Here is a 24,625-nt window from a genome sequence, read left to right on the forward strand (position 1 = left end):
GGCAGGTAAATGCTATTTACAGGTGCAAGAGGCGCCGCGTAAATCAGCAGCCCAACCAGAAGGGACACGACGCCCATACTCTCACATGAAGCTCATAAAATGTGAGCGAAAATGCGTCCGTATAAGTTTTCTCAGCAAACACAAACAGGAAGTATGGCGGTCATGTGACTCCTTTAACCGCTCCCTGGTTGTGAAAACTTTGCGGTCACGGGAGCACTTTAGTTTAGTTTACATTTCAGAGAGAGTCGAGAGAGAGCTGAGGTCGCTCGGCGCAGTTCTACTAAAATTATATTTGACTTTGGCTCAGGCATACACACGCCAAAGCCCTTTTTGCAACATTGTTTCAACATGGACTTCCAAGGGATGTGAGCTTGATTTCTGCTGATACATTGTATCGAATGGTCATCAAATGAATACATTGGGACAGACACGACATAGGATCTTACCTACGAGAACAACAGCTTGCAATGCAGGAAGATCCTACATATTAAGGCTACGCACTGTTTCAATCTCAATGCAAGTTTGGAACACCATTATAATGGATTGATTAGGTCATATTTTGTTACATAACAGTTAATAACACTACATGTGTGAACTAATATATAACCTATTATTGTTTTGTAGGACTACAGATAGGTAGCCTACAAAAGCCTCAAAATGACAAATAGTGGTTTGAGGGTTTTACTCTGTGAGATATATACCAAACCAGCCTACACACGTGATAACTTGACAGTCTCCCAGACAGACTTGCTCAATCCATGAGTGAGTGAATATGTTGACTGAGTGAATATGTTGAGTTTGAGGAGATTGTGCAGTCAATGGGTATCAAACAGTCATTTAAATAACAGAGTAAAAAATATATACTTTTTGAGTTAATTTTTTTATTTCAGCATGTTTCACACATGTTTACAAAGGATGATCTATCATGAAAGAAATGTATATAAAAATGTCTTTTTAAAAAAAAGATTTCCAGCCCATGTCATAAAACATTTGGAAGGATGAAGTGCAACGGTCAGCATACAGTAAAACAAAAGAAGTAAACATTGGCTGTCTCCCAGTAAAATGGACTCAAATGATTTAAATAGTTATGTCTCCCAGCTCATGCCTTCTCATAGGTACGCACTGCCACAATGTCTTCAAATGTGAGAGTCTGTGGATCAGATAAAATAACAAATAAATCACTGTGAAATGAGCAAATCAAACATGAAATAGAGTGTAAATAAACATTCATCCTTATTAAAAGTAAGATATTGTTTTTATTTTATGGCGATACCATTAAGACTCCAGTTTCTATTAGCTAAATACATCCCACCAGGTCACACCAGAAATGACCATTTAATATGATAATTGTATAATATGATAAATGCATAATATGGACAATTAGAGGTAAGCCTGCAAACTTGCATAAAAAAAATAGATATATAACTGCAGTCATCATGCTGAACTGATGAGGACAATGAACATTTTCTATACTAATTTTCACATCTCTACATTGACAACTATACTACTATACTTCAGAATAAAGGCTTTCAAGCATAGAAATACCCTCTCCACCAGTAGTATTACTAGTGGGCTTGCTGCCCCACCGCCTTGTTTCAGCATCCATATTACCCAGGAATTCACATTTCATAATTAACTCAGTAAGGCTCTTACCATGACCAATTTTCCATCCTTGATTTCTCTCACAAACTTGGTCTCCTTGCCGTCCCACTTCTGAACGTGCGCAAGCTTATCGCCATCCAAGTTCACAGTGGACTACAAACAGACGGGCAAAATAGGTCAGAATATTGCTCTCACCAACTAGTTACATATAACTACAATGTTATTGTAACTTCTATCAAGCAAGGGATACAACATCCAAAACATAATTCAGACATATTACAAATTTGGACTGGGCATTGTAAACAGGCTTCTCAAACCCAGTGAAAATTATGAGCGGTTCCAACTGCCCAAAGCCTATAGCTGAGTAGTGTCCAGTGCATATATCCCCAATTTTGACCATAAATCCCACATTGTAGCACTTACTTTACAGTTTCTGTCATCGGCAGTGGCTTCGTCAAACTCCTCCCCCAGGTTGAATGATATTTCAGTGTTCTTGAAAGTACTCTGGGTTTTTACGACCACTTTGTCCCCCTCTTTTGAGATGATAACCGTTGGTTTGGTCACATTTCCGACCTGCCTTGTTGCAAAACCAACACCTGCGAAATTAAGGAAAAAATGTAATAAGAGGTGTGATCATGCGAACGACCATACATCATGTAATGTATCAAATATAAGTCATAAATAAACTTATTATTAGGTTATACTTTTAAAGTTATACAAACTCACCAAGTGCTTTCATGTACTCATCGAAGTTTTCACTGTCGACCAGTTTCCAGGTGGCACAGAAGGCATCAACCATGATGAAGAGTTAGAGGACCGTGCAATAAGAGAACTGAGGTAAAGTTAATACTGATGAGTCTGTGAGCGTTTTCCCGTACACCTACGTTATTTGTTTGAGGCTTATTAATATGCATCCTATAAGGGGCGGAGAGTTACTTCCCATTGGCTTAGGAGATACTCTCTATCTTCTGATTGGCGTTGAGCGCTTCTAAAGCTATATTTCGCTTTTTACTTTACAAAGATTTGACTCAGCGTACTCATTGCAAATTACAACTATTATTTATCAACTGCTCGTGCATCGATTGCAGTTGCAGATACGTCTTGTGACTTACTAGAGGAATGTTCTGCACACCACTAAATACTCTCCTTGTCCTCTGCAAGACACACTGTAAAAGGAATATGTCATATCTAGGTGTGTGAAAATACTCAGCCGGAATCAGAGCTTGTTTGATAATTCTTTGTCGTTAGTGGATTAATCCACTCAAACAGTCGCATGGGCATTCTGCATTGAGGACAGCCATTATGCTCTCTGTGTGCATTCGACTAGGTCATATGTTTCAGGAAGAGAAAGCTATTCATTTTCAGTATCATATATCTGAAGGAAAGTAAAAATGGAACATTCGTGTATTTCATTATTGAGTAGGCTATGGTTACAGTAATTATTTCATAGCATGACATCGGGTTCTGACTATACTGATTAAATATGTGATGAATGTGTATGCATGTGCATGTATGAATACTAATTAGGAGACAATCGTATTTTTTACTTGGACCTCTTAAAGATGTTCAGTGCTTTGTTTCCAAGCGCTTTGACATTTGATACAGAGTGAGTTAACATGGGTAGCCTAATTCATAGCATGGAGATTGGTTGCTACAGTAACATGCATAATCCATATTTGAACAAATATTTATCCTTCATTTAATTGTTTCGTTATCTATATTCAGTTAACAATTTGCTGTATATTTAATGTCAATAAAGGTCGTATAAAGAGAATGTACTGTGGATTTGCCAGTTTATTCCGAACGATCCATTAATGTCGGAGTGAAAGACATGTTTGGTGCCGTCCTCTGGCCAGATACAGTATAAGACACAAATAAAAAAAAAATTTTTCAATGGTGACAAACACAACAATATTCTGGTTTCATGGCTAAGAAAAGCTCTACTGACATACTGTATCATTGCAGCTGACTAAGGAAAAGTAGGATAGACAATGTAATCACCATTTTACTGCCAATTACAAATATTGTAATTGGCAGCAACGTTGGTATCAATTTCACTGTAATGAGATGCCTCCCCTGTACAAAGACAACAAAAAAAACATGTATTTTTTAATTATAGCATCTGAAGAATATTCACAACATTGCCGTACGTAGAGGATAATGTTTATTAGCTGCAGTGGACATTGAAATGCATCTTTACAAGGAAGCAAATATAATTTACAGACCGAAAATACATATATTTTTTTACTTCTAATAACTCAGTTGATAATAATGTTGATTTTAACAGTAAAAAACACACAGTAGAGGTTTGTACTGTAGCACACTAATAAATCACAATTATAAGGTAAAAATTGTACTTACATCACCAAATGGAATGTTTATACTTTTGTTGTGCAAAGAGACATTCCTGCAACTACATGTTAACATTCTGAGAAAATGCTTTCATTGGAACACCTCTGTATGCAACGTATGTACAAGTCCCTCTCGCTCAAATATGAAATGACATTTTTCAGAGTCATGCCCAACTGTCAGCCACTTCACCAGTTCACTGCATATGCTAAGATGAACAAGACATAAATGCAGGCTCATTCACCGTACATGTAATGAATTATGGGTAATCTTGAATGAATACCCCCTTAAAGCTACAAAGAAACAACCACGTCATTCCTAGCGACAGAGCTCTCCCTTCCCTTCATCATCCAACAGCTCTTTAAGTTTTCATCATAGGTGCCCTGATGTTGCATAGCACGGTGCATGGCGATTACAGTTGTCTGGTCAATGGGATTTGTTTGAGGAGAAGTGGTCCATGTTAGAGACAGTCTCTCTCTTGTTCTCCATCTTCTCTCGTAGTCAGTTAGCCAGAGACCTCGGCCCAATTACGTCCCCTCTGCCTTCTCCTCACCCTCTGTAGGACTCTTCGGTGGGCTTCCAGAGGACGAGCCCTCTCCTCCTTCATCATCTGAGAAACACACAGAACAGCATTCATTATTTTCGTCAGAAACATATAATTGAAAATGCCTCAAGGTCCATGTAGTGGGAAATGGCTGCATTCCAATTATAATCCAAGCTGTGTACTCTCCCCTCTTTTGTGTTACTTTGTAAGATATGGGTGATATGTTGCATTCGCAAGATAAAAGGAATATGAGATTACCAACCTCAGCACATAACGTATAGCTAGCTAGCTGACACCTTGAATATCAACAGAGACTAATCATAGCATAGACCCTCAACTCAACCGCTTTGTTCATATCCAGCATTTTAAAACTGTTTCGAACACTGACAAAGTGCAATACGCCACGCCACATAGAGATGAGAATCTTCTGAGGAAATGGGCCAATACCGACTGCTTCTAGCCAGACACTTACAGTATTTTATTCTACCGATCAAACACTACTCTGCTTTGATCCTCATAGGGCAAGGCCTAGGGGATTTATACTGCAAATTGCAGGCTGGTTCATGCCCTCTATAACATGAGGACCTATGGACCCCGACATTGCACTGTAGCCACTAAGTGAAAAGAAGCAGCGCTGAGCAATACAACTGTATTACTCAGCGCTGCTGAGTATATACTGTATCTACAGAGGCCTCCAACTAACAATTACTTCCCCACCCCTATGAACCAATGCATTGATTGGCTTCCCCTCACTGATATATAGCCCTTTCCAAATGACCCTCACAGCCATTGAGCTATTAGTAAAAAGAGAGAGATGGCTGTTCCCTTCTTTAGTTTCCATTTAAACGGTTAAATCTGTGGTACATTTTCCATACTGTTAACTTCCAGATGCCCTTTCCACTAAACCCGGCTTGATTAATGGAAAGCTGGATATCCAGACAGACACTTGCTAATGGTGATGGGTACTGGGCTGGCCGGTCCTAACAAAAGCACTCAACCATCTATTAATGACAGAGTGCTTTGTTCTCTGTTCAGTGATGCTCTGCCATGCTTTTCCCTTATATTTAGGTTTGGATTGTATCATTTATGAAAAGGTGCAATACTACATCTAAAGTAAACAGGTAAAATTGTTCATCTAAATGTTGAGATGAAAATACCTTCAATTGTGCAATTCAGCCTAACCATTAACAGAGTGAAAGCATGGAGGCCTATGTATATTATTGTAAATATTGCTGAAAGTAATATTGCTGAAAGTATGCAGTCAAGTACTGTATGTAATTTAAAAAATACATTTCACTACCCACCTACAACTGAAAGCTCTGCTAGTTTGTCTGATAGGTCAGCAGGCCCCGCCTCAACGATATCAGGTACAGCGTTCCTCCGGCCAGTCCTCCCCGTGGCTGCAAAGTCGGTGACAACAGGCTCCACATCAGTCATCGCTGGGCCCTGTCCTCATAGCATAGTCTGGAGGGAAAGGAACACAACACCATAGTGTATTTTATTTCTAAACATATTGTGACTGGTTGATAAACACTGCGTTATAAATCATTGCGCAAGCTCTCAGTCACACATCCCAGTACAACAGAATATCTGCAGTGCATATTACAGAGGTAATCACTCACAGGAGGCTGGTGGCACCTTAATTGGGGAGAGCGGACTCGTGGTAACGGCTGGAGCGGAATAGTTGGAATGGTATCAAATACATCAAACGGATGGTTTCCATGTGTTTGATGCCATTCCATTGACTCGTTCCAGCCATTATTATGAGTCGTCCTCCCCTCAGCAGCTTCCACTGTAATCAATGTATTGGGCACGCTGCACTTTTAACAATAAGCAGTAACAGGCCTAACATTTTCTGGAAAAAAATGATGTTCAGAATGAATCAGTCTATATTTCTTCGTCTGGTAAAGTGTCATGCTTTTAACTCCAACTATCTGGTAAGGTATTGTACAGTGTGGTAAAGTTCTACAGACAGAAACCTGATATGAGCAATATTACAGATCATAGTGCTTTCACTAAGAGCACTGCTTCAATACCCTGCTCTAATGCCAGTTGGTCCTTTAGCTCTAGTCTAAATATCCAGGACCTTTGTTAACTTGACCTAAAGGCCATTGATTGGTATTACTACAGGGACATATACATCTGATCAATATTGTGATCAATACTTAACTATGTGTTACGCAACCTTTCCTGCAGCTCCATTTCCCCCTTGAATAAACAACCCTGCGTTTTACATTATGAGACCAAATGTTGTAAGACGAAATACTATGCAATGCAGTGTACAACGTAATAATAATAATAATAATATATGCCATTTAGCAGACGCTTTTATCCAAAGCGACTTACAGTCATGTGTGCATACATTCTACGTATGGGTGGTCCCGGGAATCGAACCCACTACCCTGGCGTTACAAGCGCCATGCTCTACCAACTGAGCTACAGAACCAGCAGAGAACCAGCAGAGGGCGCATTTCACATCAATACAGTATTGTAGGTCTAATAATAATCTGCTGTGCATGTTAAACAGGGAGTAAACCATTCCCTCTTGTTTTGTTTTGTTAACGCTAAGTAAAGATACTCAGACATTGGATTACAGTCTCTCCTGGACTATTCACTATTTTATATTTTTAACACCAGCGATAACATTTAGACAGCCTATACATTTCCAAAGGCAATATGTCCTACCTCCAAGAACACAGCACACACACAGATAATGCCTAAAAAACCCATCTAGCCATCCTTCAACAGATGGTGCATCGCCTCCAGTGGGTGTAGATCAAGGCCGTAGGTGATAAGCACCCACTGGATGTCACAAGATTTAGAATTTAATCAAAACCCCCTAAATCAACACAGGCTATTCTTGGATTAGCTTTGTCGTTATTTTAAATAGGGCTCCAGCTTAACACCTGGGGCACCGGTGAGGCAGGTCAGACAGAAGCAGGAAGACGTTAGCCAGAATCAGGGCCCAGCAGGGAGAAGTTAGTCAGAATCAGGGCCCAGCAGGGAGACGTTAGCCAGAATCAGGGCCCAGCAGGGAGACATTAGTCAGAATCAGGGCCCAGCAGGGAGACGTTAGTCAGAATCAGGGCCCAGCAGGGAGACATTAGTCAGAATCAAGGCCCAGCAGGGAGACATTAGTCAGAATCAGGGCCCAGCAGGGAGACATTAGTCAGAATCAGGGCCCAGCAGGGAGACGTTAGTCAGAATCAGGGCCCAGCAGGGAGATGTTAATCAGAATCAGGGCCCAGCAGGGAGACATTAGTCAGAATCAGGGCCCAGCAGGGAGACATTAGTCAGAATCAGGGCCCAGCAGGGAGACGTTAGTCAGAATCAGGGCCCAGCAGGGAGACATTAGTCAGAATCAAGGCCCAGCAGGGAGACATTAGTCAGATATATTGTTACATTTTGGATGCTTAGCAGGACAGGAAAATGATCCAATTCACACACTTATCAAGAGAACATCCCTGGTCATCCCTAATGCCTTTGATCTGGCAGACTCACTAAACACACATGCTTTGTTTATAAATTATGTCTGAATGTTAGGATGTGACCCTGGCTATTCGTAAATAAATAGAAAAACAATAAAATTGTGCCCTCTGATTTGCTTAAAATATATAAGGATTTTGAAATGATTTATACTTTTACGTTTGATACCAAAGTCTATTTAAAACCAAATACTTTTACTCAAGTAGTATTTTCCTGGGTGACTTTTCTATTAAAGTGTTTTTACTTTGACTTAAGTATGACAATTGGGTACTTTTTTTCACCACCGGTGTTATGTATGGCCAGCTTCATGTGGCCAGCTTCATCTGTGGCCAGCTTTAGAAGACAGAATGCTGGTTAAGCAGCATGGCCCATATAAAGGCCCTGTGTGCGCTGAGAGTGAGACCCTCGGAGGGAGTGATCCTGCATGTTTAAAGGCCCACTGCTAAACACATGCATCCATAACTGTCTGAGCCTACAGAGAGACTGCTGTATTTGGACTTGGGTCCCATCCAATAGAGGGCTCTGGGAAGCAGTGGAACCAACAGTGCCCTCACAGAGTGGGAGCAGCAGGAACTGGTGTTGGCATTCTCCTCAGTGCAGCCATTCAATCATCCACGTCCACTGGAATAAAAGGAGCTGGCTGCGTTGCCAGCAGGCCCCTGTGCCAAGCAGCCAACGAGAGCCCAGTGCCAGGAGACAGGAGGGAGGCAGCAGCTTGTGTATGTTTGACTGAGAACATCACTGCCCACTGTTGTTAGAAACACAAGCTTGTCTCCGTATGGTTGAGCTCACTCACACACTGCAACAAGGAGGGCGTCGTAAAGCATCCTATGCATATGTGGGATGAACGGTGTCGGTGTGTAAAGGCCTATTGTTGTCAGAATCAGAAAGGATAGAATCTGACTACAGGCTAGACCACTAAAGACTGACTATAAGAGCCTTGCCAATCAGTAAACATGTTTCCCTTGAAAGGTCTCCCGAGTGGCGGAGTGGTCTAAGGCCCTGCCAGCCAAACCCTCCCCTAACCCGGATGGCGCTGGTTGGGTTGTGTTTCGGAGGATGCACGGCTCTCGACCTTCACCTCTCCTGAGTCTGTAAGGGAGTTGCAGTGATGAGACAAGACTGTAACTACCAATTGGGGAGAAAATGGGTTAAAAAAAATGTTTCCCTTGAATGTATGCAAGGAAGTCAAATATCTTGAAGTCAGCACTTGAGCAACACTAGCCTGGTAGAACCAAGCCTGATTGCTGCATTCACCATTCTGATTCACAAGTGTAATAGAATGATGAACACAACTGGTTGTACTTCAACACATGCATTATCTAATAACAAACCCTTCCAAAACAAAGACTGCTAATGCAGTCTTAATCCTTAACAGTATTGGAGTAGCACAACATCTTATCTCCTTCTAATTCTTTACAACTTTCCAGCTACAGTAGAGTATGACAACAAGAATTTGTTAATGGAGAGAAATCTCCTCATTCCTGAATGCGTTTCCTTTCATGTCTATTTATGATAATGCTCAATGACTACCCAGCTAGGACATTTGGTTCCTTGGAAGTTGTGGGAATGTAGGTTTTGGTTTCCCATTGGTTCTGGGAACGAAGCCATATGTTTTTTTGACTGGAACGTTTTTTTAAACGTTCTGAAAATGGTAGTGAACATTTAGTCTGTTCTGGGAATGTTCATGTTTAGGTTGCAGGGAGGTTCTGAGAATGTTTTACTATGGTTCCCTAAAAATTCCTGGGAGGTTTTATTTATGTTCCGAGAACGGAAATTATAGGTTATCTGTTCTGCAATTAAATTGGGGATTGGATTGAAGGGACAAATATAGAAAAATATACTAACACAGCACAGCACAGATGACTGACATCTCTCCATCAGATGAAGATTGACAATCTTGACAAAAACATGAAACCGAGATAACAGTTCCAAAATGCAAACATAAATCTGGAATATCTCCAAAACATTTGCAATTATTATTGTCACAACAGAGGAGGTAGAGCCGTCTTTCATTTCAGGCACGTCAAAGCTAAATATAGAAGGTAACACTACTTGTGAAGTACACACATATGTCCATAAATATGCAAAAATAGGTCTAAACGGCTGACCTAGGAGTGGACCCCGGGAGATGAGTGATTCATGCTAAAAACTCAAGATTATGTTCTAACTCATCAAAATATCAAATCAGTTGTAATGGACTTAATATTTGAAAATGGACACTCATTTGAAAAACAAGCCCATTTTATTGACTTAATGAGCCATCCCTTTAAAACATAGGATTGGTTATAGGGACAACAGGACTATACAGATACTTATATATGCAGCAAGCACTCATATGCATACGATGAACAATGTATGACGTGTGACCACTCCATGTTACGTTTTATGAAGCATGAAAAGAAACACACCGTGTAAAACAACTGTGGGAACATAACGATCAGGTCAAACACGTATTGGACATGTAACCCTCAGGTCGTTTGTGTTCTATTTACGTTCCAACAAACAAGATAAGCAAAACATTTTTGAGTTCAGTGAATCATCGCTGCTCTACGGAATGGGGATAAGATGTGCACAGCCACTGTGCCGCAATGCCATTCCATTCACATGGCATTTCCCAGGAGACACTGTACAGACTAAAACTAACTCGGCACAAAGTCGTAAACACACTTAACTCGGCTCTGCTGCTCTACTACTGAGAATGTTTCACTGCAGAACTCTTTGTGGAAAATATCTGGTTCAGCCACCGACTTGTCTTTCTGAAATTTGAATGGATACCTGTCCTTAGTTGTAAATGGAAGCTTCTTATGTCATGTGGCCTGTCCTCACAACCTGTCAAAGCGTCGTTATTTTAGTGGCTTGAATTGTCTCACCAAACTAATGGCTGAACTTTAAACCGTCTCCCTCTGTCCACCAGTGCTGTTTGGACCAATGTGGAGTGATGACCTAGAGCAGCTTGGCTGAGTGTGGTAAGGGTAACGGCCATTGGAAGTTCCTACTCCTGTGTCAGAACAGGAAACAACACGTGGAGCCCCAGTTCATTTACTTAGTGACGGCTTGAAAGATAACCATTACTCTGGGCTAGGCTGACCTTCAAGCTCAGACGGCCACCACCACTCATCACTAGCGCTGCACACCCTGCCAGCCACAAGGTTTCTTGATCCTCCTCATATTAAATGGAGAATATAGCACACTTTCAATAGCCCCACCGCCTCTTAATCTACATGGAAATAAGCTTTCGATTGAGGTAAGAGGATTAATAGGTGAGGGAAAGTGGAGCAGTTACAACAGCTCAGATGTGACACAGGGTGCAGAGTCAACATGCCAATTAGCTCATAAGGAAACGAAAAGAACTTCAGTGCAAGTTTCTATTTCAACCAACTGTTTTCAGAGCCTTCTATAGTATTTAATCTCTAGGTGATAAATACCATTTGTAACCAAATCATGCACCATAAACTACATTCAACCAGCTGTCATAAAGGCCATTGTTGTGATAAGGTTAGCCGACAGTACCCGTATGTCCGATTGCCAGGAGGCTTACATGGACAGATATATGTGATCCTCTGTGGCTCAGTTGGTAGAGCAAGGTGCTTGCAATAGTAGGATATTGAGTTCAATTCCCAGGACCACCCATACTTAAAATGTATGCACACGACTGACAAAGCATCTTTGAATAAAAGCATCTGCTAAATGGCATATACAGTAATAGGTGGATGAACTGCATGCAGAATGAAAAACACCTGAGGCTCCACCATGGCAGGACCTTGTCCCTGGGTTCCCCCTCTTCTTTCCACTCCACTGAGAGAAGAGAGAGCTCCCAATGTCTGATAATGAGCCGTGTTCAGTGGGAAACTTAAGAGAATGAAGTCACTGTGAATAAACAGTTGGCTGTTCATTATTCAGGTGGGTCAGGGACTCTCATTACTGTAGCCCCAAACAAACAAAAGAGTCCTGCTCACAGAGCATAGTGAACAGCCTGCCTCTCCACTCCCACTGTTTACTCCCACTGTTACCCGGTCATATAGCAGCGCATAACATGACATCATTGATCTGGCACCATTGTCTAATTGTCCACTGAGGTATTATTAAAAACAAAGATTTTCCACAGATAGAAGATACTCTACAAGGAAGAGAAATGTGACATTGTCCTATTTATATCTTAGAGATGTCCATCCAAGAGTGTTGTATCCTGCCCCTATGGGCTCTTTACCCAACCCAGTGGTAGCTGTGTTGATCCCGCTGTGAATGACAGCGTGGAAGGCCGGCCCGTCCTCGGTCTGTCCCTCTCAGCAGGCTCACAGGCTTTTCCCAGCAACCCTCTGTCCAAAAGGGCAGCATGTGACCGAGCGAGCGGTCAGATAACATGGCCAACACAGAGAGACTCAAGCAAGGCAATGGGGATGACTGCCAAACATAACCTAGAAATACTGTGACAACATTTGATTAAGGCACAGCAGATCAGAAATAAAAAAACAAGCGCGCACATAACAGCCATTAGGCTAAGGAAGAAAATTAGTCATCTCTTTGAATGTTGTAGGAGCTGATGTAACTGATAAGAAACCACATTTACATTGCGAAAACATGCAATTAAATTAATCACAGGCATCACGGCTACAGTACAGTGTGTCTCTGCACAATGTTATTTCAGCATTACTATAAAGCATTGACAGCAGATGCCCACTTGATCATGTTACACTGCTCATTGGACCTCTTCTACCCAGAAATAAATCCTAGTTGGGGAGCCCACAATATCTCCTCTCAACTACTAATATTTGTCATTTTTCTATGGAAAGATGTCATTTGAAACAAAGCCTACAGAAGTTGCCTCCATGTTTTGCAGCATAGAGAGGGTAATTAAGTAAATGTCTCCCATAGCAGCCGGGAAGAGAAGAGGGCCCTCCACCTCCATATAGGGCTATATTTGGACAGGCGATCACCTGATGGGATTTAGAGGACACAGCTCCCAGGGCTGCACATTCTCTGTCACTCATATGTAAGAGCACCAAACTGACAAGTGACTTTAATGCACTGAAAAGCTTATCTTTTTCAAATCACTGAGTAGGGCTCCTCCAGGGTATTTCCAATCGAGAGATTCATAAGCCTGATTGAGCATCTCTTCAGTTCATACCATCTGCAAATTCTTGTTGCCATTTCTCATAAATATCCTACATTATTGTAGCTAGTGTCACATCTGGTCAGACAGAGTCATTCTTAAAGCCACTGATGAGCTCATAAAACGTCTTTATAAACACCCCCCAGTGCTCAAAGAATACATATTACAAGCAATGGAGAGAGAAAAAACCCGAAACATACTTAGCAGGCGAGTTGAAGATGCTGTGCAGGTAAGCCGGATGAGAGGTTTTAATCTTTCCCTATTTATAGCCAAGTGAGTTGGCCTGAGCAGCAGCAGCGAGGAGAGATGGAGACGAGGCAGAGCAGAGAGGCAATGTGATTCATCTTCTACTGACCACTGTAGAGGCGGGACCATGGTCGTTCTCCCATTCCAGACGGAGGGAGAAAGGCCGTCCCTGGAGGATGCCTGTCCTGTTGGCCACCTGCCTCCTCAAACAAACATGAAACATTCTCCCGATAGGCTTCATATGGGCTGTTTCCCAAATGGCACACTATCCACTGTATAGTGCACTCTGTTTGACCAGGTCAGCGTAATAGGTTTTGGGTTGGCATTTGGGACACAAATATGATCAAATCCCTCCAAGATTTACTCAAATCCTTTGAAATGGATAGTCAATTGGATATCTTACATGCTTTGAAGTGAAGAAAGCCAGTACCTGATCTTGAAATAAGCCACAACAGAGCTTTGGAAAACAGCTGCCCGTGGCTGAGTTGGCAATTTGCAGAACAAAACACATTGAGGTCTTATTGAAGTTAAGCATTTGAGGAACAAAATGCATTTTTCACTTAATATTTCTGTAAAAGTCCTAACTAAGTCATAATAGCTAAGAAAATCACCCAGATGCCTAAAATAGTCCCACAAAAAATACAATACCGAAAAACAAACATTTGTGGTTTTCAGCATTCAGAGATCAAACGACCCCGTTTATCATCACAATTAATGCATATCTTAGATGCTGGTTTCAAAGCTTGATGCTGTGACCCGTTGTGTTGCCAAGGGCATCTTCGAGACTCACTGTCAAGTCATGGCCCTCTCCCCAAGGAAGCAGCCTGTGACTTTGAAAAGGCTTCCTCCCTTTGCACTTTGTTGAAAAATCACCTTGAGAAGATTTATGAGGAGTTTAATGTCGGGGAGAACAAGAGTCAGGGAGCGGAAATACTGAAAGCCGATTCATTACACACACCTGCCAGAAGAGGCAGGCACCCCAACACTGTAACTCCTCTCTCTGGTAGGTCTGATGGCCTCACCATTATGTGCCCGAGTGACAGTGACCCTATCAAATAAAAACAGCTCTCTCTGCTCAATTGAATACAATTGAATAATTGATGATATAAGCGGATTTGAATAAAATATTCATATTTTGTACTGTGTATATGCACACACATGCACTGGAAATCTCTACAAATAGATCTTTATGGTGACTCATCTATTTGGCTACATGTGAAATAACACATTTTCAATAGGCCCAAAGACCCTCCTATATAATCAGTCAATCAATTCATTCAGAAAGTACAGTGCCTTGCGAAAGTATTCGGCCCCCTTGAACTTTGCGACATTTCAGGCTTCAAACATAAAGATATAAAACTGTATTGTTTTGTGAAGAATCAACAACAAGTGGGACACAATCATGAAGTGGAACGACATTTATTGGATATTTCAAACTTTTTTAACAAATCAAAAACTGAAAAATTGGGCGTACAAAATTATTCAACCGCTTTACTTTCAGTGCAGCAAACTCTCTCCAGAAGTTCAGTGAGGATCTCTGAATGATCCAATGTTGACCTAAATGACTAATGATGATAAATACAATCCACCTGTGTGTAATCAAGTCTCCGTATAAATGCACCTGCACTGTGATAGTCTCAGAGGTCCGTTAAAAGCGCAGAGAGCATCATGAAGAACAAGGAACACACCAGGCAGGTCCGAGATACTGTTGTGAAGAAGTTTAAAGCCGGATTTGGATACAAAAAGATTTCCCAAGCTTTAAAGATCCCAAAGGAGCACTGTGCAAGCGATAATATTGAAATGGAAGGAGTATCAGACCACTGCAAATCTACCAAGAACTGGCCGTCCTTCTAAACCTTCAGCTCATACAAGGAGAAGACTGATCAGAGATGCAGCCAAGAGGCCCATGATCACTCTGGATGAACTGCAGAGATCTACAACTGAGGTGGGAGACTCTGTCCATAGGACAACAATCACTCGTATATTGCACAAATCTGGCCTTTATGGAAGAGTGGCAAGAAGAAAGCCATTTCTTAAAGATATCCATAAAAAGTGTTGTTTAAAGTTTGCCACAAGCCACCTGGGAGACACACCAAACATGTGGAAGAAGGTGCTCTGGTCAGATGAAACCAAAATTGAACTTTTTGGCAACAATGCAAAACGTTATGTTTGGCGTAAAAGCAACACCCTGAACACACCATCCCCACTGTCAAACATGGTGGTGGCAGCATCATGGTTTGGGCCTACTTTTCTTCAGCAGGGACAGGGAAGATGGTTAAAAGTGATGGGAAGATGGATGGAGCCAAATACAGGACAATTCTGGAAGAAAACCTGATGGAGTCTGCAAAAGACCTGAGACTGGGACGGAGATTTGTCTTCCAACAAGACAATGATCCAAAACATAAAGCAAAATCTACAATGGAATGGTTCAAAAATAAACATATCCAGGTGTTAGAATGGCCAAGTCAAAGTCCAGACCTGAATCCAATCGAGAATCTGTGGAAAGAACTGAAAACTGCTGTTCGTTCACAAATGCTCTCCATCCAACCTCACTGAGCTCGAGCTGTTTTGCAAGGAGGAATGGGAAAAAATTTCAGTCTCTCGATGTGCAAAACTGATAGAGACATACCCCAAGCGACTTACAGCTGTAATCGCTGCAAAAGGTGGCGCTACAAAGTATTAACTTAAGGGGGCTGAATAATTTTGCACGCCCAATTTTTCAGTTTTTGATTTGTTAAAAAAGTTTGAAATATCCAATAAATGTCGTTCCACTTCATGATTGTGTCCCACTTGTTGTTGATTCTTCACAAAAAAAATACAGTTTTATATCTTTATGTTTGAAGCCTGAAATGTGGCAAAAGGTCGCAAAGTTCAAGGGGGCCGAATACTTTCGCAAGGCACTGTATTTACACCCCTTTACCTTTTCCCACATTTGTTGTGTTACAGCCTGAATGTAAAATGTATTAAATTGCAATTATTTTATCACTGGCTTATACATAATACCACATCATGTCAAAGTGGAATAATGTTTTTAGACATTTTTACAAATGTATTAAAAATGAAAAGCTGAAATGTCTTGAGTCAATAAGTATTCAACTCCTTTATTAGGGCAAACCTAAATAAGTTCAGGAGTAAAGTCACATAATCACATAATAAGTTTCATGGACTCACCCTGTGTGCAATAATAGTGTTTAACATAATATTTTAATGACTGTTTCATCTTTGTACCCCACACATACAATTATCAGCAAGATCCCTCAGTCAAGCAGTGAATTTCAGATACAGATTCAACCACAAAGACCAGGGAGGTTTTCCAATGCCTCGCAAAGAAGAGAACCAATTGGTAGATGGGTAAAAATGAAATAAAAAGCAGACATTGAATATCTCTTTGAGCATCGTGAAGTTATTAATTACACTTTGTATGGTGTATCAATACACCCAGACAATACAAAGATAACTCAGTTGCCGGAGAGGAAGGAGACCTCTCAGGGATTTCACCATGATGACATTAAAACAGTTACAGAGTTTAAAAGCTGTGATAGGAGAAAACTGAGGACGGATCAACAACATTGTATTTACTCCACAACACTCACCTAATTGACCTAAGCGAAAAGAAGGAACCCTAACAGAATAAAAAATCTTCCAAAACATGCATCCTGTTTGTAACAATGCACTAAAGTAATAGTGAAATACATTTGGCAAAATAATTAACTTCTTGTCCTAAATACAAAGTATTATGTTTGTGGCAAATCTAATGCAACACATTACTGAGTATCACTCTCCATATTTTCAAGCATAGCAGTGGCTGCATCATGTTATGGGTATGCTTGTAATCATTTAGGACTGGAGAGTTTTTCAGGATTAAAAATAAAACGTAATGGAGTTAAGCACAGGCAACATCCTAGAGCAAAACCTTGTTCAATCTGCATTCCACCAGAACATGGGAGATGAATTCACCTTTCAGCAGGACAATAACCTAAAACACAAGGCCATATCTATACTGGTGTGGCTTAGAAAGACAGTGAATGTTCCTTAATGGCCGAGTTACAGTTTTGACTTAAATCTGCTTGAAATCCTGTGGCAAGACCTGAAAATGGTTGTCTAGCAATGACCAACAACCAATTTGACAGAGCTTGAAGAATGTTGAAAAGAAAACTGAGAAAATGTTGCACAATCCAGGTGTGGAAAGCTCTTAGAGACTTACCTAGAAAGACTCACAACTGTAATCGCTGCCAGAGGTGATTCTAACATGTATTGATTCAGGGGGTTGAATACATAAGTTAGTGTTTTATTTTTCATACATTTTTCATCTACTTTGACATTTGAGTATTTTGTGTAGATTGTTGACAAAATAAGTACAATTAAATCAATTTTAATACCACTTTGTAACAGCAAAATGTGGGTGTGATTAAATGTGGGTGTCAAGGGGTGTGTCAAGGGGTGTGATTACTTTCTGAAGGCAGTGTATCTGTACAATTTCCACAGCAATTTAGCTTAAAAGAATCCAGATTAACAAGGTTTATTACACATGGAAGGAAAAACAATCATCCAAGACTCTTGGATAACATGGTGCCTCTTGGGCAATTCAAAAGACTGATTGAGGACCTTTTACCTGAATAATGTGTTTTTCTATGATTGTGTTTTGTTTTTCTAGTATTGATATGAATATTGATATGTACTGCTGTATATACAGGGCTAATCAGTAAAATAAACCTTGGTCTCAGGATAACTCCCTGTCAAAATGGTTGCGGATAGTTCACCCAAATGACACATTGGTTTCCTTACCCTGTAAGCAGTCTATGGACAAGGTATGAAAGCAATCCATTCTTTGGTTTAGATTCCCTGGCACGGTTTCCACATGATAATGTTTTAGCATTTTTGGCACAAATTCCATTCAAGTCATGGGACTGATATTAGAATTTTTCACACATCATGTCCAAATAATTCAAAAGTATCTCAAATGGATTGTGAAGCTCAACAAAGTCATCTAGCTGCATTGAACATGATGCGCGAAAAATGCTAATATCAGTCCCATGACTTGAATGGGATTTGTGCTACAATTGCTAAAATGTTAGCATGTGGAAAAAGTTCCAGGGAAACTAAACCAAAGCATGGATTGCTGTCATAACTTGTCCATAGACTGCTTACAGGTTAAGGAAACTAATATGTAATTTTGTAATTTATTTGCAAACTATTGCTTGTAAATAAAATAAATAAAAACTTTAATCATCAATGGCTTTAATAAATAATGCATTTCCTCACATTCGAGATAATTCCTGCCAGAGGTTGATAAAACACTTGTGAATGAAACCCTTGTCTTTATATCGGCCCATATATCATGCGTGACTTCATGAGCAGACAGGTGGTTTGTCTAGCAGTAAATGAGAGTACCATTTCATCAAATCACATAGGGCAGTCTATAATAAACAACCGGCTTGCTGAAGACCTTACCAGGCAGTTGTGCGGTCTGCTGGGGCCAAACAATCACAGCTAGGTGGTCTATTTCAGATTTGTTATTCCTCGTACAGTATCTCGTTCGACCGCAGCTTCATCAACAGAGTGCAACGCAGGATATAAAGCAGGGTGACGAGTACAGCCTAGATTGCTTGTGGTTTATCTTTAGCCTCTGTGATGACTCGGCTCAAATCCAGTGATTTAAGATTACACAATCCTGGTTGTTTTATTGCCCCAAGTCTCTAGACTTTACACAAGGCTGGATAAAGACAAGGATTAGGCTTCAGAGCTGTGTGACTGTGGGGCTCTTCATCTACTGTGTGCAGTCTGTGAAATATAACGTGTATGGTTATAATTTATGCAGATGGACACTACCGGTGAAAAGTTTGAGAACACTTATTCATTCATGGGTTTTTATTTATTTGTACTATTTTCTACATTGTAGAATAATAGTGAATACATCAAAACTATGAAATAACACATATGGAATCATGTAGTAACCAAAACAGTGTTAAAATATTAATATTTTTTATTTGAGATTCTTCAAATAGCCACAATTTTCCTTGATGACAGATTTGCACACTCTTGGCAGTCGCTCAACCAGCATTTCAATTAACAGGTGTGCCATCTTAAAAGGTAATTTGTGGAATTTCTGTCCTTCTTAATGTGTTTGAGCCAATCAGTTGTGTTGTGACAAGGTAGATAGCCCTATTTGGTAAAATACCGCCCATATTATGGCAAGAACAGCTCAAATAAGCAAAGAGAAACAACAGTCCATCATTACTTTAAGACATGAAGGTCAGTCAATACGGAAAATGACAAGAACTTTGAAAGTTTCTTCAAGTGCAGTTGCAAAAACCATCAAGTGCTATGATGAAACTGTCTCTCATGAGGACCGCAACAGGAATGGAAGACCCAGAGTTACCTCTGCAGCAGAGGATAAGTTTATTAGATTCAAGTAACAGACACATCTCAACATCAACTCTTCAGAGGAGACTGTGTGAATCAGGCCTTCATGGTAGAAGTGCTGCAAAGAAACAACTAGTAAAAGACACCAATAATAAGAAGATACTTGCTTGGGCCTAGAAACACGATCAATGGACATTAGACCGGTGGACATCTGTTCTTGGTCTGATGAGTCCAAATTTGAGATTATTGGTGAACGGATGATCTCCGCATGTGTGGTTCTCAGCATGGAGGAGGAGCTGTTATTGTGTGGGGGTGCTTTGCTGGTGACACAGTCCATGATGTATTTAGAATTCAAGACACACTTAACCAGAATGGCTACCACAGCATTCTGCAGCGATACGCCATCCAATCTGGTTTGGGCTTAGTGCGACTATCATTTGTTTTTCAACAACCAAATTGAGATGGTTTGGGATGAGTCGGACCGCAGAGTGAAGGAAAGTAGCCAACAAGTGCTCAGCAGATGTGGGAACTCCTTCAAGACTGTTGAAAAAGCATTCCAGGTGATGCTGGTTGAGAGAATGCCAAGAGTGTGCAAAGCTATCAAGGCAAAGGGTGGCTATTTGAAGAATCTCAAATATAAAATATATTTTGACTTGTTTAACACGTTTTTGGCGACTACATGATTCCATATGTTATGTCATAGTTTTGATATCTTCGCTCTTATTCTACAATGTAAAAATAAAATAGTACAAATAAAGAAAACCCCTTGAATGAGTAGGTGTTCTAAAAACTTTTGACCGGTAGTGTACAATGTGGTTTATTTGTGTTTTAAAGTAAATCTATGTCTGTGGTATGAATTACCATCTGTGGCCCTGGGAACAAGGAACCCAACCTGTGTTGTGGTCTTAAAATGACTTCTGCTGGTACGCACTAGTGCACTGTGTAGACTAGAATAACATAATTGCACATGCTCCCAGTGAGAGCTAAGTACTCTCATGGGGTTGCTGCATGTGTGTCATGTAAGACTGGCACTGCAACATATAGTAAGCTCCACTGTCCACTTTTCAGTGACTGGCAGCTGGTGACCCAAAGGGACCAAGACACAGAAGGATGGACAAAGACAAACCAAGACGGTAGGAACCTCGGAGGAATACCACTGTTCACTGTGGGTCAATGGGCCAATAAGCACATTTGGATCGAAATCCAGTGTGGCAACAACAGGGAAGTGGAGATTTCATCCCCAAAATGTTTATTTACAGCCTCCCAGGTGGCGCATTGGTCTAAGGCTAGCTGTGCCACCAGAGACTCTGGGTTCGAGCCCAGGCTCTGTCGCAGCCGGCCACGACCGGGAGGTCCATGGGGAGACGCACAATTGGTCTAGCGTCGTCCAGGTTAGGGAGGGTTTGGCCGGTAGGGATGTCCTTGTCTCATTGCACACTAGCGACTCCTGTGGCAGGCTGTGCACGCTAACCACGTTACCAGGTGCATGGTGTTTCCTCTGACACATTGGTGTGGCTGGCTTCCGGGTTGGATGTGCACTGTGTTAATAAGCAGCGTGGCTTGGTTGGGTTGTGTTTCGAGAGGAAGCATGGCTTTCAACCTTCGTCTCTCCCGAGCCCGTACGGGAGTTGTAGCGATGAGACAAGATAGTAACTACTAACAATTGGATACCATGAAATTTGGGAGAAAAAGGGGGTAAAATTCAAATAAATATATATATTTATTTTTTTACTCCAAAAACATGATCAACTTAACACTCCACTACAGTACACAACATAATAATAATGTAGTATGGATAAAGCATTAGCAGTACATCCAAAACTAGTTTCCTCGTATTCAATATTTCACAAAAAGGACGTGTGTGCGTGTGCAGCAGCCTCTGGAGGCTGTTCTGACACTGGCAGAGCAGTCCAGAATGACAATGTTAGACTCCCACAATGGGCCAGATTTGTGATAATTTTATTGAGTCAATAGTGAGAGGAGCGAGAGCATGCTTGGCTAAGTGCTAATAGAGAGAAATATTAACGGCGTCTTTTTGTAGGCACTAACTCTGCCATGGTTCGTTGGACAAAGCCTATGGGAAAGTTAATTTAGTTATTGTCATTTTTTTTGATAAACACAGAAAACAGAGAATGTGGTAAACACAGGTTTAGGAGATTTGATACGTTTTCTTCTATGAGATAATCTTCATCAGCTAAAGTCACGTTCTGTGCATTTTGAAGCAATTTTTAAAAAAATTAAAAAACACATAAATGCTTCCTAATTCATAAAGGTCATGTTAACTGACTGGTATTACAATCATAGAACAAAAATGTATAAAATCTCCTAAACCTGTCTAGCGTCGTATTTTCAACCTTTATCCCACAACCATATTCTTTCCTCATTCATTTTCTCCATAGGAATGGCTGAACGAACCAGAGGTAACCCAGTTCCGTTTTTTAGGACTACAAGTTGACGAGGTCTATTAATTACCGTAGGGTAGACTAAGCTGAGAGGGAGCGAGGCAGAGGAGAGGAATGATGGGAAAGAGGAGCCCTCCTGGGGCATTGCTAGTGAAATACCAGCACAGAAACTGTCAAAGGCAGAAACAGATGCCTTGATGACACTCACTGAAGCAGAAAAAAAAACTTCAAACAGCATGAGCCACAACAAAACCGCTTTCCTGTAGCAGGCAGACTGTAGTTAAAGATGGCCAAATTGAAATTCCACCTATTGTCAGCGTTTACCTGACTAAGCCATAATCCTTTCAGGACTTTCAGACGCAAAACAGTTGGTCCCTGGGGATTTAAGGTAGAGGTGTCTTCGATCAAACTCCCGATGAGTCTCTAATCAGGTTACAGCTTACCCTCCTTGTTTGATACAATAAAAAGCACAGTTTCTCTCTGCATTTGTTTAATCAGACATTCCTGAGAAAAACGTTTGATGTGTAGATATGACACAACGTGATAACAGGGAAATAAGTGGTACCAAACTGCCCTTTTCATTCCCATCATGTGTGCAATTACACACACTAGTAGGCAGACAACATTACTAATTCTCTGTCATCAACTCAGCCAATTAACAGGATTATACAAATGGGAGGCACCTAAACTCATTACCTGAATACATGTTTTTAAAGTACAGTCAATACTGACCAATTTGGAATGATCTACTGTGACATAAGATCCTTAGTGACAGGCAGAGATGATGGTCACTGGTCCACAAGAATGATGAATAGTTATATTTGCATATCTAACACCGGACAACCTCCAGATAGCAGGAATATAAGCCTATAGGCAGCTACCAGCTCGGGACATACAAACCCCACCTCTAAGGTGAAAAGGGTAACAGCGTTCTTCCCTTTTCTCTTTACCTTTCCAGAGAGTCATAACAATGGTTGCGAGGTGAAGGAGCGCTGAGTCTATTTGACAAAGTGCTGACCAGAGGAAGCAGAGGGGGGGGGTGTAAACGCCACGTCCCCATGCAACTTCAGCTGTCCCTCTGGATATGCGTTAAACAACATTTCACTTCTACTTTTAGTATCCTCTTTAGAAAACACAGCAGTCCGTTGACAACAACAGCCAAGCTGAGTGGCACTGTTTGGGCGGTAATCTGACACCTACACTACAGTCATTCTAAACTTATACAATAATTATGGTGGAGAAAGTCAGACAGATTGTGCTATGGGGTCTGGAAATGACATGTTACACAGGATTCGAAAGACTAGAGCAGGCAGTCAACAGATTTAAGACTGGAATTTGTCTGCAATCTCTTCCCTCCCAGTGTCATAATCAACACATTTATTATTCTGCCAGTCATGTCGTCTCTCAGGGCAGGTGTTGACTGGTGGATGTGTTGATGGTGGGAGTGAAAGGAATAGCATGGTGCTTACCCTCTACTCAGCAGGAGCTAGGGGGTCGAACACTGGAATGGAATGCATGCTGTAATCAGGAATAAACCCAGTGCTTGGAGATCACCATAAATACAACATCCTACTGCATGATGCACGTAGAGCAAACACTGTTTCAAACCATAGGTTTGAGTTGTCATCTTTAGCTGAGTGTCACCTTCCTCAAACAGCTTATTCAAAAGATGAGAGCCATATAAATGTGACCATGCTTTATTTGATCAGTGGGAATAATATAATATAATATATCATATAAAATAAATGAGGAAACACTGTTTGATAGAATCAGTATTGTTCCTCGTGATTGCACTGCTAAGCTATTTGAAACATTTATGGCATTAAATCAAATCAGCTAGGTGTTCAGACAGAGGGACAAACAACTGAATTAGAGATTGGTGAGCTTTGTCTCAAGTATTGAATAGCCTTCAAAGGCTAATGTCATTTGGAATGAGAGGAGGATTTGTCCTTAAAATACAACGACCTTATGAACAATTGATAAAAACCCTGATTATCAATCAATCCAAGTAGCATGATATTCGTCTATATTCTCCTGCTTGACAAACAACATGATTGTTCAATAACAATGGAATGAATGTAGCCTACAACGGATAGATCGATTGACAAAAAGGTTGCTCCAACATCTGCACATTGTATTCTATAGTGTGTATGACATTGCATATTACATGACTGAAATCCTCTGGCTGCAGATTTCTACCGCAAGTAATGCCAACAATAACCAGCTGAATTAAGAACCGTATAACTTGCGCATAAATTAGGCTTCAGCAGCCTGTAGGTTACTTGTCGGCATTGGGCAACAACCTGACGACGAGTAACCTTCCAAAACACGACATATTGTGACACTTACTTACCCAATGTGTAGAACAAATGGTTGTTACAATAATGTGCTTTAAATGCGCTCCCCCGAAATATATATTTCACCATCGACAACCCATGGATAGGACGCGTTGCGCACAGTCCATCCTCATCGTGATTTCCTCTACTCTCTTTATTCTAGTGAGAGGAACTATATCCCCGA

The 24,625-nt window shown here is 40.8% G+C and overlaps 2 protein-coding genes across 4 annotated transcripts; both read right to left on the reverse strand.

Annotated features, from left to right (window-relative positions):
• Window positions 1-861: 861 nt before the first annotated feature.
• Window positions 862-2,497, reverse strand: fabp7b (fatty acid binding protein 7, brain, b). Its single transcript, XM_035774815.2, has 4 exons — window positions 2,329-2,497; window positions 2,026-2,198; window positions 1,654-1,755; window positions 862-1,150 (listed from the first exon to the last, which is right to left on the reverse strand). Exons 1-4 carry the CDS (start codon window positions 2,399-2,401, stop codon window positions 1,100-1,102), a joined length of 399 nt encoding a protein of 132 aa, XP_035630708.1. The 5' UTR covers window positions 2,402-2,497; the 3' UTR covers window positions 862-1,099.
• A 1,256-nt stretch (window positions 2,498-3,753) lies between these two features.
• pkib (protein kinase (cAMP-dependent, catalytic) inhibitor beta) lies at window positions 3,754-24,625 on the reverse strand. Of its 3 annotated transcripts, none has more exons than XM_035774816.2 (3): window positions 24,459-24,625; window positions 5,800-5,959; window positions 3,754-4,561 (listed from the first exon to the last, which is right to left on the reverse strand). In XM_035774816.2, the coding sequence occupies exons 2-3, from the start codon at window positions 5,930-5,932 to the stop codon at window positions 4,479-4,481; spliced, it is 216 nt and encodes a 71-aa protein (XP_035630709.1). In that variant the 5' UTR covers window positions 5,933-5,959; window positions 24,459-24,625; the 3' UTR covers window positions 3,754-4,478. The 3 variants fall into 3 exon arrangements, with proteins under 3 accessions (XP_035630709.1, XP_035630711.1, XP_035630710.1); XM_035774818.2 differs by lacking the exon at window positions 24,459-24,625 and adding an exon at window positions 18,792-18,897; XM_035774817.2 differs by lacking the exon at window positions 24,459-24,625 and adding an exon at window positions 13,295-13,433.

This window comes from Oncorhynchus keta, chromosome 8, assembly GCF_023373465.1.
Source record: "Oncorhynchus keta strain PuntledgeMale-10-30-2019 chromosome 8, Oket_V2, whole genome shotgun sequence".
In the NCBI taxonomy this organism is placed as follows: Eukaryota; Metazoa; Chordata; class Actinopteri; order Salmoniformes; family Salmonidae; genus Oncorhynchus; species Oncorhynchus keta.